The sequence below is a fragment of the Ischnura elegans genome, chromosome X (genome assembly GCF_921293095.1).
Source record: "Ischnura elegans chromosome X, ioIscEleg1.1, whole genome shotgun sequence".
Taxonomy (NCBI): domain Eukaryota; kingdom Metazoa; phylum Arthropoda; class Insecta; order Odonata; family Coenagrionidae; genus Ischnura; species Ischnura elegans.
In genome coordinates, this window is record NC_060259.1 from 27153977 (window position 1) to 27168420 (window position 14444).

At 35.3% G+C, this 14444-nt stretch overlaps 1 protein-coding gene across 1 annotated transcript; it reads right to left on the reverse strand.

Moving 5' to 3' along the window:
• Positions 1–8515: 8515 nt before the first annotated feature.
• LOC124170906 lies at positions 8516–11986 on the reverse strand. The gene is made up of 3 exons (XM_046549953.1): positions 9707–11986; positions 9370–9535; positions 8516–9201 (listed from the first exon to the last, which is right to left on the reverse strand). The coding sequence occupies exon 1, from the start codon at positions 11057–11059 to the stop codon at positions 10070–10072; it is 990 nt and encodes a 329-aa protein (XP_046405909.1). The 5' UTR covers positions 11060–11986; the 3' UTR covers positions 8516–9201; positions 9370–9535; positions 9707–10069.
• Between the last annotated feature and the right edge of the window lie 2458 nt (positions 11987–14444).

The following is a 14444-nucleotide window of genomic DNA, read 5'->3' on the forward strand; positions in this document are numbered from 1 at the left end:
ATCATTACACCAATTTCCTTTCCATTTTCCAAATTCCTTTTCATGTGCAAATGGCTGGTGTCCTAACACCCCCTGCCACACGCTTTTAAGCGGCTTGCGGGCTAGTGTGTAGATTTAGATGCAGATGAATAAATCGTCCAATGAACGCATTCAGCGCAAAAAAATATTTTGTGGAAACAGCGCTGAAAAAATACTGTCTGTCTGAGATTTACAACAAAGTAATAAGTTTAAAAAATTTTAATGCAAATTTTGTAAACCCAGAACCCCTATTGTTTAAACATGTACCACAACTTTTGTATTGAGTGTATGTATTTTCATTATTTGATTTGCAATCGACTACTACATACGGTTTAATTCATGATTCTTTAAAATAATTGTTATTAACTTTTGACGATTGAAATAATATTTAATAATGCTAAATAGTGTTTTTAATGAACTGATTCAACAATTAATACGATTGAACTGAATATTGGTTGAAAATTAGGCGTTTTATTCCAAAATACATTTTAGGGGTCAAATGACCCCTAGCCGTCCTTCTAGGTAGCGCGAAACTCCCGTCCTCCTAGTGTTAATATCTCTATCCATATGGAGTGAAGTCCCCAATGCAACCATGGAATAGATAGTCATTGTAATAGAAAATGGCATAATAAAAGATAGCTACTAATATTTCAGTAGAAGAAGGTTATTACTAATGTAATTTATGAGGTGCTGTATGGATCGATGTGTCATATGGCTGATTTTTTTCATAAATTCTAGCTGAATTTAAAGGCACAGCCCAGTCAACACAACAATTATGGCCATACTGTGGCAAGGCATTATGGCCATTGTGGGTTGCCATTATGGTGCCATAATGGTTTTGACCCCCGGCCACACTGTGGCTAGCCATAATGTGGCTTTAATGTGGATATATAATATATTTGGCTAGTCACTTATATATGTACTTTATATAGATATATACTTTGGCTAGTTGTGGATATAAATATTTTGGCTAGTCACAATGCTCCACTACTAATATATTAATATTTATACATATAATAATTCCTTTTTACTAGTATTATTATGCCTCCTTCAATCCTAGCTATGCCCATCAATGCAAAAATAATGATTTTTTGGAAAATTAGATGCGAACCAAAAATTTTAATTTACCATCAATTTAAATAATAAATACGTTAAAATGCCCTCTGGTTGGCACCCCATACCCCAAGTAGCACTTTGCGATATAGAGTATCAGAAAGGTAAATGCAAATAAAAGTTCCTACTTAGTAAATGATGTTTGTAAGTACTTTATTATTGCAGTAAATTCACCATAAATAACATAATATAACCATTAATGATCGCCTAGGTTAGCCACTAAAAAAACATAACAACATTGCAGATTAGCTAGTATTACAATATTGCCTTGGATTTGAGACAGTAACATGTTACACATGTGCCTCTTGTATGCATTGGAAACCTCAGACGATGTATAACTCCTATCCTCTCGTGTAGAAACTAGGTCCCTGTGACGTCACGTGGAGTGGCATCGCATGGGCACCAATCTGGCCTTTTTCAAATGAGGATAAAATTTGGCCCTTGCCATTTGTCTAAACCGGTATTTCTAAAACCAAATAATTTGTGTACTATGAATACACTAATGGTGGGTAACGAATCGCAATCAATGCCTTTCGTTTTCTTCGATGAAGGAAACCACCCTATTGCTGTATAAATTCCATGTTCTTCTTAAGCAATGTGAATTAAGCTCACATGAGCAGCAAAAAATACTCCCTAAGTATTTAAGGCTTTCCCAAGTAACATTTTTGGTTGGCCCTCTGTTGGCAGATGGTGGGACACAGCGGTTGGCCCATGGTATGATTTGGCCACCTCGCCAACCGTATCCCAACCAACGATTTCCCAACGATGGGCCAACAGAGCATTACAGTCGGGCCTTCGTATTCCCAACCAGAGGCCAACCCCTCTCCAAGGATACACCGTTGGCCCTTTTAAATTCTGCCATCCGTTTCCCAACAAAAGCTATATTTTACTGGCATTTCTCATTTTTATAGAATGAGAGTTAAATTAATTTACCTTCTCACTTGATATGATACCGGTAGATAGAATCTTTACCTTTAACTCCCTATAAATAAAAATGAAATTAAATACATTAACAATCAATGCTATAGGACAAAGTAAGGTTACAGTGGTTAAAAGTGGAAAACAAAAAATCAATATCAGTTCAGAAGGTCCCCAACTTTTATTTTCACAAATTAGGACAATTTTTATTAGGACAAAATTAGGAAAATTTCAACAGCACCTTTCCATATTACAATATGGCACACACAAAAACTGTCCATCTTCTTTGTAGGGTAACAAAACACACTTAGATAAAATCTGGGTGGACTGCAATTTGCATCCAGGTACTAATTTTTTTACTACAAATATACCAATGGTACCACTTCTAAGAGTGCTTCTAAGTGAGATTCACTTGGGTGCCTCGCGGTGAATAATATTTACCCTTCCGGTCACTTTTTTCCTCGGAATTCACGGCCAAACCTATAATAGCATACTAATTGGCCGAGCAATCTTATGAATCACTGAACTGCTCAACTAAAAATGGAAGCATGCGGCTACCTCCCGCTAGACTAGTCTTTTCTGAAGACCCAATACTCGCTTAAATCTTAATATATCGAATTGAAAGTTACAGAATAAATAGAACGGTTCATATATGGAGGCAGCTAATGATTCGATATCATCACAGGAAAAAAGTATGCAAATTTATAATGCATTGATAATTTTTTGCTATCTTGGATTTTTATTGCATATTTATTTTTGCCAAACTGTAAATTTTGTTTGATTTTCAATTAATTTTTTTTCTTTTTTCATTAAATAATAAATTCGATTTTACAATATTTGATGATTCATTGTTATCTTTTCCTGTGCATTCTTTCTTATCATTATTTTGAAAACTGAAATTCTCAGATTTTATAAAGATTTGGTCGTGGTCAACATTTGCCTAATTTAAAAATTACACATCGGTATTTCGTCGGATAGGTAGAAAGGAATAACGGAGGAAGGCCACAGATTAAATAAACTCGATTGTTTCAGGCTTAACTCTGTGAAAATTCAATGTAAGCAATTAATAGGGTATGGCACTTTTCCACACAATTTATTAAGTCGACCGGTTTCGTCGCAGAGGCGACATCTTCAGGGGCGTAATTCTGTACACTGTACAGAATTCTGCTCCGAGGGTTCTGAAACCGTCGGTACATACCGACGATTTCAAAACCCTCGGTAGGACCTACCGACACTTTTTAAGCAACATGGCAGACTTTTGTTTACACTTTTCGGCCTAAGCTAACGATTTTAAATCATAATCTACGACGCTAGATCTGTAAAAGCGCTCTAATTGTATGTTATTTATAATAAAAATGATTGATTAAACATTTGAAACGTAAAATTTACGTAGTGGGAGTAGTGTTTAACTTTGCCAATGTTACACGTATATTACATTATGCGTTCCAACAGCGTAAGGTCTTTTACATTATACATATTCCGTCATTTCAAGTATGTAACGTATTGCTTTGCTTTTAAATTACTCACAACAAGACACGATAGGTATCTATTGTTGATTCGTAAAGTTTGGATCCGAAATTAATTTATATTTTCAATAAAAACGAATGCCTATTGATGCACTTTCAATGAAATATATACGTTGACATTTCGTTCACTTTCATATTAACTTCAATACCCTATGTGAGCACCTGAGAATGGAGTTTGTAATGAAAATAACTCTCCTACCTTCGTAAGTACTCTTGAGAGCATCAGACAGCAACGACGAAATAGAAAAATCACATTGCTACTATATTTTAGAAGAATATAAATGGCATCACTTAACTCCTCTCACTCTTTGACGTCGTTACTGGTGCACAAAACTTCCCGTAAAATTAATACTGGAGTTACTTCACCATACTAACCAAACACCGTACGGGACTTCAAGATAAATTTTCATTATTACTATAAGAGCACTGAGTAGGTACTTACGTACCGTGTATTCCATCGGTAGAAAGGGGCAAATAAAAAGAATGATTGCACAAAACAAGGAAACATTTAATGAATTATTCATCATAAAACTACAAAAATTTCATTTCAACACGAGAAAACCTTCAACGGTATATCACAAATTAACACTGATCCAACATATTTAGTCCAAGTCATATCAACGCAAAGTTGTTTGAAATAACACACAAATGGTATCAAAATGAGAACGTTAACACTTCCAAATAGATAGCGTAAAGTATGTCACTCAAGTTCACAATCACAACACTTGGCGCGATGATACCTTCCGTGACATCCGCGAAATTGCGGTGTTTTCCACTAAGAATGTATTTAAAACAGCCCAAAATGTGATTTCAAGCGACAAAAATGTTTTCTAATTAAATAATTTCCCTTGTGGAGGTATCGGACTTACGGCAAACAATGAGGCAAACGATGTAAACAAGCCGTGGCTGAAGATGAAGGTACATTGTTACAATACTACTAAAATAATTTCGTCACTGCTAATCCCAAGAATACAATTATAATAAGCGTAGGTGAACAATTATGTAGCAGATAAAGTCCTTTTCAAGATAATTATACATGAAAATTCCAATACATTGAGCACCAAATGTTGCCGGTGTTCTTCTATCGACGACCGTTGAATCCTTGTTATATAAAGGCTTTTTTACTTGGGCTAGACAAAATCCGATGGCATATACAGAAAAATCTCCGAGTACAAGCCACATCGCACCAACGGGAGTAAGAAATTGTGCTCGCAGAGTAATTAAACATCGTAAATATCTCACAAAGCAGTGATCAACTCTTTTTAACTTCTTCGCGGGCTGCCGAATAACAGATGGCGTTTTTGCAGCCTCATTTGTTTAATGCAAAGAAATTAGAAATATGATTGGTCGAGGCACCTAGCCTCGCGTGCGGGTGCCACTTTCGTACCGACAAAAGCATTACGTCACAAATTTGTCGGTTGCACTGACGATTGTCGGTAGCGGCGTTTTGTGAATCGCATTTCTATCGGTGCAACCGAGGATCGTCGGTAGCTACCGACACCGACGATCGTCGGTATCCGTGTACAGAAATGTTCACGAAATTCCTCTCTTGCAACGACACCCTCTTATCGAAAGTGAGTTTCTGTATCTCACCTTGATGACAGCTCGTCGTTGCAAAACAAGACCACGGCTCGTCGATAGCAAACAATACACCGTCGGGACCTGCGAGTGAGGCTAGAATTTTCAACCAATCACAATGCCTAGATTTATTCATTCGGTAGCATCAAGAAGCAGTGCCTAACTACGGTAACTAATAAACCATAAATAGTCAACATAAATAAACAAGAAGCTGCTAAAGAACGCACCGGTCGATTTGGAAAAGAATAATAAATGATGGAGAAAACTGATGAGTATCATTTTAGTAGGGTATTCATTTACTGTTTTTATGATGTGTAGTAATATATTTCCATGAAGAACGAAATAAAATAAGGGTGAAATTAGTGTAAATAAGCGTGTATATTGAAGGATTCAACAGTCATCGATGGAAGATTATCGGCAGCTTTTGGTGCATTATGTCTCGTAATTTTCAAGTATAATTATCTTGAAGAGGACTTTGTCAGCTACTTACTCATTCACCTACGCCTATAATAATTTTACTCGCGTGGTTATAGTAGTGACAAAATTATTTTTATTAGTATTGTAACAATGTAAATTTCGGAGTGCATCTTCAGCCACGCCTTGTTTACATTGTTTGCCTTATTTCCGCTATAGGTGTACAACTTCCACAGGGTTAGTTTTTCAATTAGAAAAACTTATTGACGCTTTCATCATATTTTGGAATGTTTGAAATCAATTCGTTGATAAAAAATATCGAGATACTCGGATGTCATGGAAGGAATCATCGTGAGTGTTGTGATTGTGAACTCGTGTCACACACTTAGGAACACACTTTTCAGTGTGTTCCTAAGTGTGTGACAATAAAAAATCCTTCAAAAATTAGAATTCTGAGTATTCCTAAGTCGTCTTCTCTGCACTAGATGCTTGATTACATTTGCTCTTTCCTCAAGAGTGAAAGTGAAGTCCCATCAATCGAGCCGAAAGAAACTACCAACTAAAAATAATCGAAGCTCCATAATTGGAATGTGTAAATATTATTTTCACCCCAATTTTCACAAGGTAAATAACTTTCTTAAATTGAATTGAATTGAATTTAATACTCCAAGCTTGAATGTACACTTTTTTTTTAACAGGACAACACAAATGGAGCTTTAGGTAGCTCCAATGGTTAAAAAACCAGCATGGGAGCTACCATCTTAAAAAATTAATTTCACGGCAGACCAGAAACAAAAAGAAGTATATATAATTTTTTGAAACATTATCACTATGAAACATATATGTGATACAATAACTTACAATAGGCAAGAATTAAGTATAATATACATATGTGGACAAAACAAAATTAATTTCTTTTTTTCCTCCTTTCACAAAAATATAAAAATAATATATAATAATATAATAATAATAATATTAATAATATAATAATAATATTTATATTATTCACAAACATCAAAAAGATCATCCATATCACCATGGGACAACAACCAATCTTTGGCCTTTTTACAAAACTTATTTATACTCTTTAACTCTTTGATCAAACAAGGTAATTTATTAAAAATCTTCGGCCCCAAATAAAGAAATGATCTTTTAAATAAAGAAAGATTAGGCTTAGGAACTAGAAAATTTACCTTCCTGCGTAAGTTATAACCATGCTCGGTTCCAGAAATAGCTGGAAAACTACCACTTCTCAAAAAAAATAACTTTAAAGTTTTATAAACAAACATGTACCTTAATGGCAATAACTTAAGACTAACAAATAGGGGGTAAGAAGGCTCAAAACGATTTTTGTTGGCAATTATTCTAATTAACTTTTTTGAAGTATCACCGCAGGGTTCAATGCCGTTTTGTGGGCACCACCCCAACATATCAAACCGTAACTTAACTTAGTGCCAACCAAAGCGTTGTACAATATAACTTGAAAATGGTAAGGACACTTATGTCGAATAAAATACAGCTTCGATACATAATATCGTAAGACTCTTACTAAATCATTTATATGGTGATACCATTTCAAGTATTTATCAAATGTAACTCCTAAATATTTTATGCTGCTGACCTGCTCAATTACTAGACAACTACAGTTCTGCTTTAGGCAGTCTACATTATGGTACTATAATTTAGGATTAAATGCATAGCAGTTGCTAGGATCAAAAAACATAAATTTGGTTTTTTCACTTAGTTCAAGCCCATTATAATCAAACCATTTACGTATGAATACAAGTCATTTTGAACATCATTTGCAATGCTTATATTTGGTCATAACCACTGTAACTTAATGCGACATCATCAGCAAAAGCTGTCAAAAGACCATTAAATTTAAAACTACATAAATCATTTATATACATTAGGAATAATATTGGTCCTAGTACAGAACCCTGAGGCACACCAGTGTCCACTATTTTAAATTCACTGTACTTTAGGCCCACTCTAACACACTGAGTACGTTCAGACAAATAGGATTTAAACCAATTTGATGTTACACCACGGATACCAGCATCGTGCATCTTTTGTAATAGAATGCCATAGTCCAGCGTATCAAATGCTTTCTTTATATCAATAAATAATCCTCCAGTGCGTCTATTATCATTTAATTCGTTATATATATTAGTTATAAATTTTGTCAAGGCATCTTCAGTTCCCATATTACGTCTAAACCCGTACTGATTAATACTAAAATAGTTGCCCGAATTAAGAAAGGTAAGCAGCCGGTGCTTAACTAACTTTTCCAAGACTTTTGAGAAGGTTGAAAGCATTGAAATTGGCCGATAGTTTTGGATTTTTTTTCGATCACCTTTTTTAAAAAGGGGTATCGTAACTGCTTTTTTAAATATGATTGGAAATTCGCCTGAGGTTAAACTTAAATTATATGCATGAGTAAGTACAGGAGCTATATCATGAATAATCAATTTTAAAACATTGCTATTTATTCCATCAAAGCCACATGATGAACTAGAGCGAAGAGAATTTACCAAGTTAATTATTTCCCTTGGAACAATAGGATCGAAATAGAACGAGTCACACCGACTTTTGGAAAAACATGGATCTTTCATTGGAATACTTTTTCGTGCTTGTTGCCTGATTTTTGCTGATTCAAAAACACTAATAAAATAATTATTAAATTCCTTGGCCAATGTCATGTCGTCCGTTATTACTTTATTATCTATAAGAAGCGACAATAATTTTTTTCCAGATGCCTCTTCACCAGACAACTCTTTAAATAATTTCCATTGTTCTCTGGAATTATTACGTAATTTTTCGAATTGATTCATGTAATAAATCTCTGAAGTCTGTCTCAAGTTCTTTCGCAAACTATTTTTACTTTTAATGTATTCATTCCTTAAACTAACATTACTTGGATGACGCCTACTTTTGTTAAATAAATAATTTTTTCTGGCAATCTGTGCTAACAGGCTCCCAAGCAGAGCCAAAGCACATTTAATGTGCCTTTAATGTGCATTCATAACAACATTAAATGCACATTGGAAATGTGCATTTAATGCGCATTAGGAATGCACATTAATCCAGCATTTAAAGCACATTTTTAGACTGGTCCACTAGATGATTATATTATATGAAATTACATAATAGCAAATTTTTCTCTTTGAGAGTAAAGGTAAAATTATGCAAATAATTATTCCAATTCTTTATCATTGCCACTTATTTATGGTACAACAAGGGCTCCAATAGAATTAAGTTTATTGTTGTTGTTGTTGACAAAGATCTAACATCGCCCTGACCATGCACCATTGAAATAAAACATGTTGGTAATGAGAAACAAATGACATAATTACTCATTCAATTTTTCCTAATCTCCCGAAGGAAAAAGAAAATAGTACATGCTTTTGACCACCATGGAATAAGAGTAATCTTCACCCAAAAAAGTTATGACCAATAAAAGAACAAGTTCCATTGCCTTGCAGATCAATTAAATTTTAATCGTCACTCACTGATGTACATTAAATTTCCATTTTTTTGGAATTATTATTAGTACAGTTATTTCTTAGCCAACAGCTCACAATCTTGGCTACCATTTTGGAGTCCGTAGCTGGATATTTAAACATTACTGCATCTGTAAAATAAATTACAGTCAATAGAGGCGTTGCAAATTAATATAACTATTCTGGGGAGGGGGGGGTGTTTGCATCGCTCAAAATATATCTCAACCATGTAACTAAGGGGTCATGTGGTACATCATATAAGGCTAGGAAATGTTGGTATTAGGATATCTGATACATACCACTGATAACTGAGGCTGTTTTCGTTCCATGTAGGCCCTTTTTATTCTCAGTGCCCCTCCAGTTTAGCTTCAATTTCAATTCCTTTGATATAATGAAGCGGCAAATATTTCTCAGCATTTCCTCAAAACCTTTGGAGCTGTAGCTCTTCAATGATATGTACTTCGCCTGTGAGGAGACAAACATTTAGGTGTCAAGTAAAATCGTCACGATCGTCTCCCTTTGAGATAGCTCTATTCACCAAAGATTATATAGCTATTCACTCTAAAACAATGACCCTTGTCCAAAATGCTGAGTACATTGTAATCCAACATTAAACTTATATGTAAATCTACTTACAGTCATGATTCCTGTGTTCACGTGCTTGGTCTCGCTTGGTCTCGTTTGGTCTCGTTGCTTCCTTGCTTCTTTTCCGGCGTCCTCTACACGGCCACCACGGTAACTAACCCGTCATAGAAATAACGGAGTATTCCACGTAATACATATATCTCCATACTCCAGGGAAGTGAATGCATATTTTGCATTGCAAAATCATGAAACCTCACAATCTCGTTGGTTTTTTACTTAGAAGCATAATTATCGACGACGACTCAAAATTATTTTCGTGCTTAAATTGTGTACGACCAATGTACCACTGTGCGGACAATTCGTGGATTCGCGACCAATGCACATGAATGCGCGTATAATGTGCATTTCATGCTATCAGGCGCTGCTTGGGCTATTTGTCATCCAGGGCTTTAATTTTTTGGAGTCTTTAGTAGTGCTGTAAGAAAATCTTGAAAATTCTAAACAAGAAGTAAGCTTCTCAATAATCAATTCGAAAGCTTTGGAAGCGTTATTTTCATTAAACACCACAGTCCAATCTACTCCTGCTACACAATGTTTTAGATAATTGTAATTTATACCATACTTAAGGGGCTCACTCTCACAACCACCTCTGTTTTGACTATGATAATGCACAGGAGCAATAGAAAACACAGTCATAGAATGATCACTTATATCTAGGTGGAGTACTTCAGTGAGTAATTGAAATTTATACATATTCGCAATTCTAGCAAACACATGATCTAAACAAGTCGAAGATGATCTTGTTATTCTTGTTGGAAGTTTCAGCAGACATTGTAAACCTTGGGAGCACATTAAATTAATATAATCATTAGAAACCTGATTATTATCTAAAATATTTATGTTAATATCACCAACAATAACCAGGTTACCACTAACTTTGTGAAAGACCCCTTGTATTTCATTTAAGAAATGATTAGGCTGAATAACGTGATGCCTATATAGACATAACAAGTAAAAATTAATAAAGCCAAAGTGTAAAGTCAACAATACACAATCAGCAGAAGATAGTGTGACTGAAATTGAATTACAAGGAATTTCTTCAAGTACATACACAAGGAGACCTTTGGCTCTACTGTAATCAGTGCATTTAGCAAACATTTTAAAACCACTTATTTTGTATAGACTTAACTCACTTTCGCTAATCCATATTTCAGTAAGTACAATTACAGTAGGTTTAAACATTAACTGAGATAAATTGATTAAGAACACATCAAAGTTCGTTCTCATACTACGTATGTTTTGGTGAATTATTTTCACTTCTTTCACTATACTAAGGCTATGAATATTTTGAGCGTTAGAGAGAGCGTTAGTGCTACAATTAAGATTACTATTTATGGAAGACATTGTATTATAAATTATTTATATCATTCATGCACGTGAGTACAAATACCGGTTCTTTTTCTGCTTTTCTCATCAGAATTTTCCCGTCACGTATCCAAAGATATTTATAGTTTTTTTCTTTCTTCACAGCCTTCGCTGCATTCAGAACTCGCCTTCTGCTCGCACAAAGCGCCTCGTTTACGTATATCGGTGAGGAAGGGCCCTGAAGGTTAAGGTTTCCAGTGGCGAAATCTCTCTTCACTCTTCTTTTGGCCACGAGGTCGTCCTTGAGCTGTTTGCGGACGAATTTCACATGAATTCCTCCGTTTCCACTTCCTCCTTTGAAGCGATAACAATAATCAATGTCACTCGCTTCCAGTTTTACCCCTAAGCCAACTCCAATTCGACACACAACACTCGTCAAATTTTCATTAGAGTTTAGGGGGTATCCATGCAGCTCAATGGAATGAGAGAGCATACGCTGTTCTTGATCATTGCACTGGTTTTCAAGAGCCGCGATTTGTTTCTTCAAGTTAATATTTTCCTATAGCAATACATCTATTTTTTCAAAACACTCATCTACTCTCTTACCATGGGCGTTAATAGACGAGGAAAGGTCTCCGACAGCATCTACTTCAAACAGCATGTTTACGCCCCCGCAAAAACTAATGTCTCTGTTGCCACTATTTATACTAATTGATTACTGCAAAACGTTTTATGCTTTACACCTCCTTCGCAAAAGTGTTCCGACAATTTTTCAAGTGAATACACCTTTATCGATTTGATGTAGCAGAATTAAAACTTTAAAACCGATACCGAAAAACATTATGGCGGGCGTCGATAAGCTTAAGACATGCTCTCAAGCACCCCAATAAGCTATCGACATTTTTCGTAAATGCTACCGAGAAAATATCGTTAAGCAAACATAGAGAAAACCAATTGTCTTAGATAAGATTTTCGATAAGCTAACGACGTAGCAACGTCGATAAGACTTGCTATCGAGTTAGAGAAAGCCCCTACAGGGCTCACCTTTTATAGAGCCCAAGGAAGTAAGAGATCTTCCCATTGGGGACCTTTAGTCCTTCGCTAAGGACATTGGCCTCTTTGGGTGATCCATTAACGGTGGTAAGCACAATGGACCTACAGGTAAAAGTGCCCTGGGAGCTGATCCCCCACCGCATAAACGAATCTATCTATCTATCATCAGTCACTGTTGCATTTCCTAAGGGAACTGTTGAGTTTCAACATTTACTGTTTGATTTTTCTAAAGTTACTGTTGAATTCAACAGTGGTCCCAATTAATTACTGAAAATTTCAACAGTTACTGTTGGATTTTAACAGTTACTGTTTGACTTTCTACAGTTGCTGTTGGATTTCAACAATTACTGTTGGACTTAAGCAGTTACTTTAGGGTTTCATCGGTCACTGCTGGATTTTCTATGGTTACTGTTGAGTTTCAATAGTTACTTTTGGATTTGAACAGTTACTGGTGTATTCAACAGTTGTACCAATTAACTGCTGAAATTTTCAAATGTATATTCATATGGATTCAAGATAATTATGGACTAATAATTCACATGGAAAACTGATTCAGACGGATTGAGGGATCATATGGATTTTAAAAATACACATATTCTCGACACAAGACCTGCAATCAAGATTGAGAAAAGATGGCGGACAGCCACAGTACGTTGACTTGTGGTTCTTGCAAATTACCGGCCGAATTAGCGGGAAATATTATTCCCTGCGTTTTGTGTGATAAGATATTTCATCACAAATGCACCGGCCTTAATGATATTTGTCTGAAAGTGCTTAACGATCACCATTTCATGAAATGGATGTGTTTTTTATGTCGCCTACGGAAGTTCCCGATCGAAAAAATGGTGGCCGATATTGAAACACTTCACCTGAAACAAACTTTCACAAAACACCTGAAAATGGATTATGTCCTACTTAAGTGACAGACAACAAGTTGTTTGTTATCCATATGGATCCTCAACTATAAAATCTGGTCCCTTGAAACTAACCAGAGGTGTACCTCAAGGATCTCTCCTTGGTCCACTGCTTTTTTTACTTTTTATTAATGACCTTCCGAATCACTTGTCACATGGTAGAACCATTCTTTATGCAGATGACACCTCCACCATTGTCACAGCCAAAAGTGCTCAACATTTGGTGGACATCACTAATTTGACCATTAAGGAAATGCATCAGTGGTGTAAAAACAACAACCTCATTATTAATGAAGATAAAACTCTCTTCATACAATTCCTCATTAAAAGCTCTAACAAGAGAGTTCTTCTCCCTCATATTAATAATATTAATCACTCCACAAATGTAACTTCAACAAAGTTCCTGGGGTTCCTAATCTCAGATGGCCTCGATTGGTATCCTCATATTCAGGCCATAATCAATAAAATTTCTGTGGGTACTTATATGATCAGGAAATTATCTCCTATTGTGTCATTTGAAACCCTGAAAATGGTTTATTATGCCAAAGTACATGCTCATATTTCCTATGGAATATTGCTTTGGGGAAATTCAACTGCTGCCAAAAAAGCCTTTTCTGCTCAGAAAAAGGCAATTAAGACTATGCATCAAGTTCCTATCCGCACCCCTGGCAAGCCCCTCTTTGCTGCATCAAAAACCCTAACACTCCCTTCTCTCTATATCCTGACATGTGCCAACTTTATTAAAGCAAACCTTGATAAATTTCCTTCTAATGCCACCTTCCACCATCACCACACAAGATCAAGTAATAATATACACCACGAGCAGTACTCCAGCTCCCTCTGTTTAAAGGGTCCCAGGCATTCAGCCACTGCTATATTTAACAAAATCCCTGTTGAAATAAAAGATTGCACCTCAATTTATGTATTTAAGAACAAGCTGAAACTCCTTCTCTCTAAAAAGTGCTATTACAGCATTTCCGAATATATGGAAGATAATTTGTAATTATGATAATCTCCATGATGCTAGTTGTGACATCTTATTTTGTCCATACTATTGTATTGTACTTATTTATTTCATCAATTCTTATGTATTTAGAAAATTATTTTTATTGTTTCCATGTAAATTGTAAATCTTGATGACACATCATCATTGTATTTTTATTTGATATTTGTATTAGCTTTTTTATGACGTAGCCATGCAATTGTACTCTTGCCAATCGGTGAAATAAATTATTATTATGTTTTTTCTTAAATTTTCTTCAGTTTTCACTGAGTAGCTTTAGTGTTAAGAGCACGGGTTTTCACCAAGGTAACTCTTCACTATTGAATTGCGTTGAGAAATTTTCTCGTGATATGACAGGTTGAAATTATTACAGCCTTTTGCAGTTTGATGTAAGTATTTGGATGGAGGTTGAGTATTTTGAAACTATTTTGTATGTGTTTTGGGATGATACCGG

Coding starts and splice junctions, on each gene's coding strand:
- LOC124170906 (XM_046549953.1), bottom strand. CDS start 11,059: ATGTCTTCCATAAATAGTAATCTTAATTGTAGCACTAACGCTCTCTCT.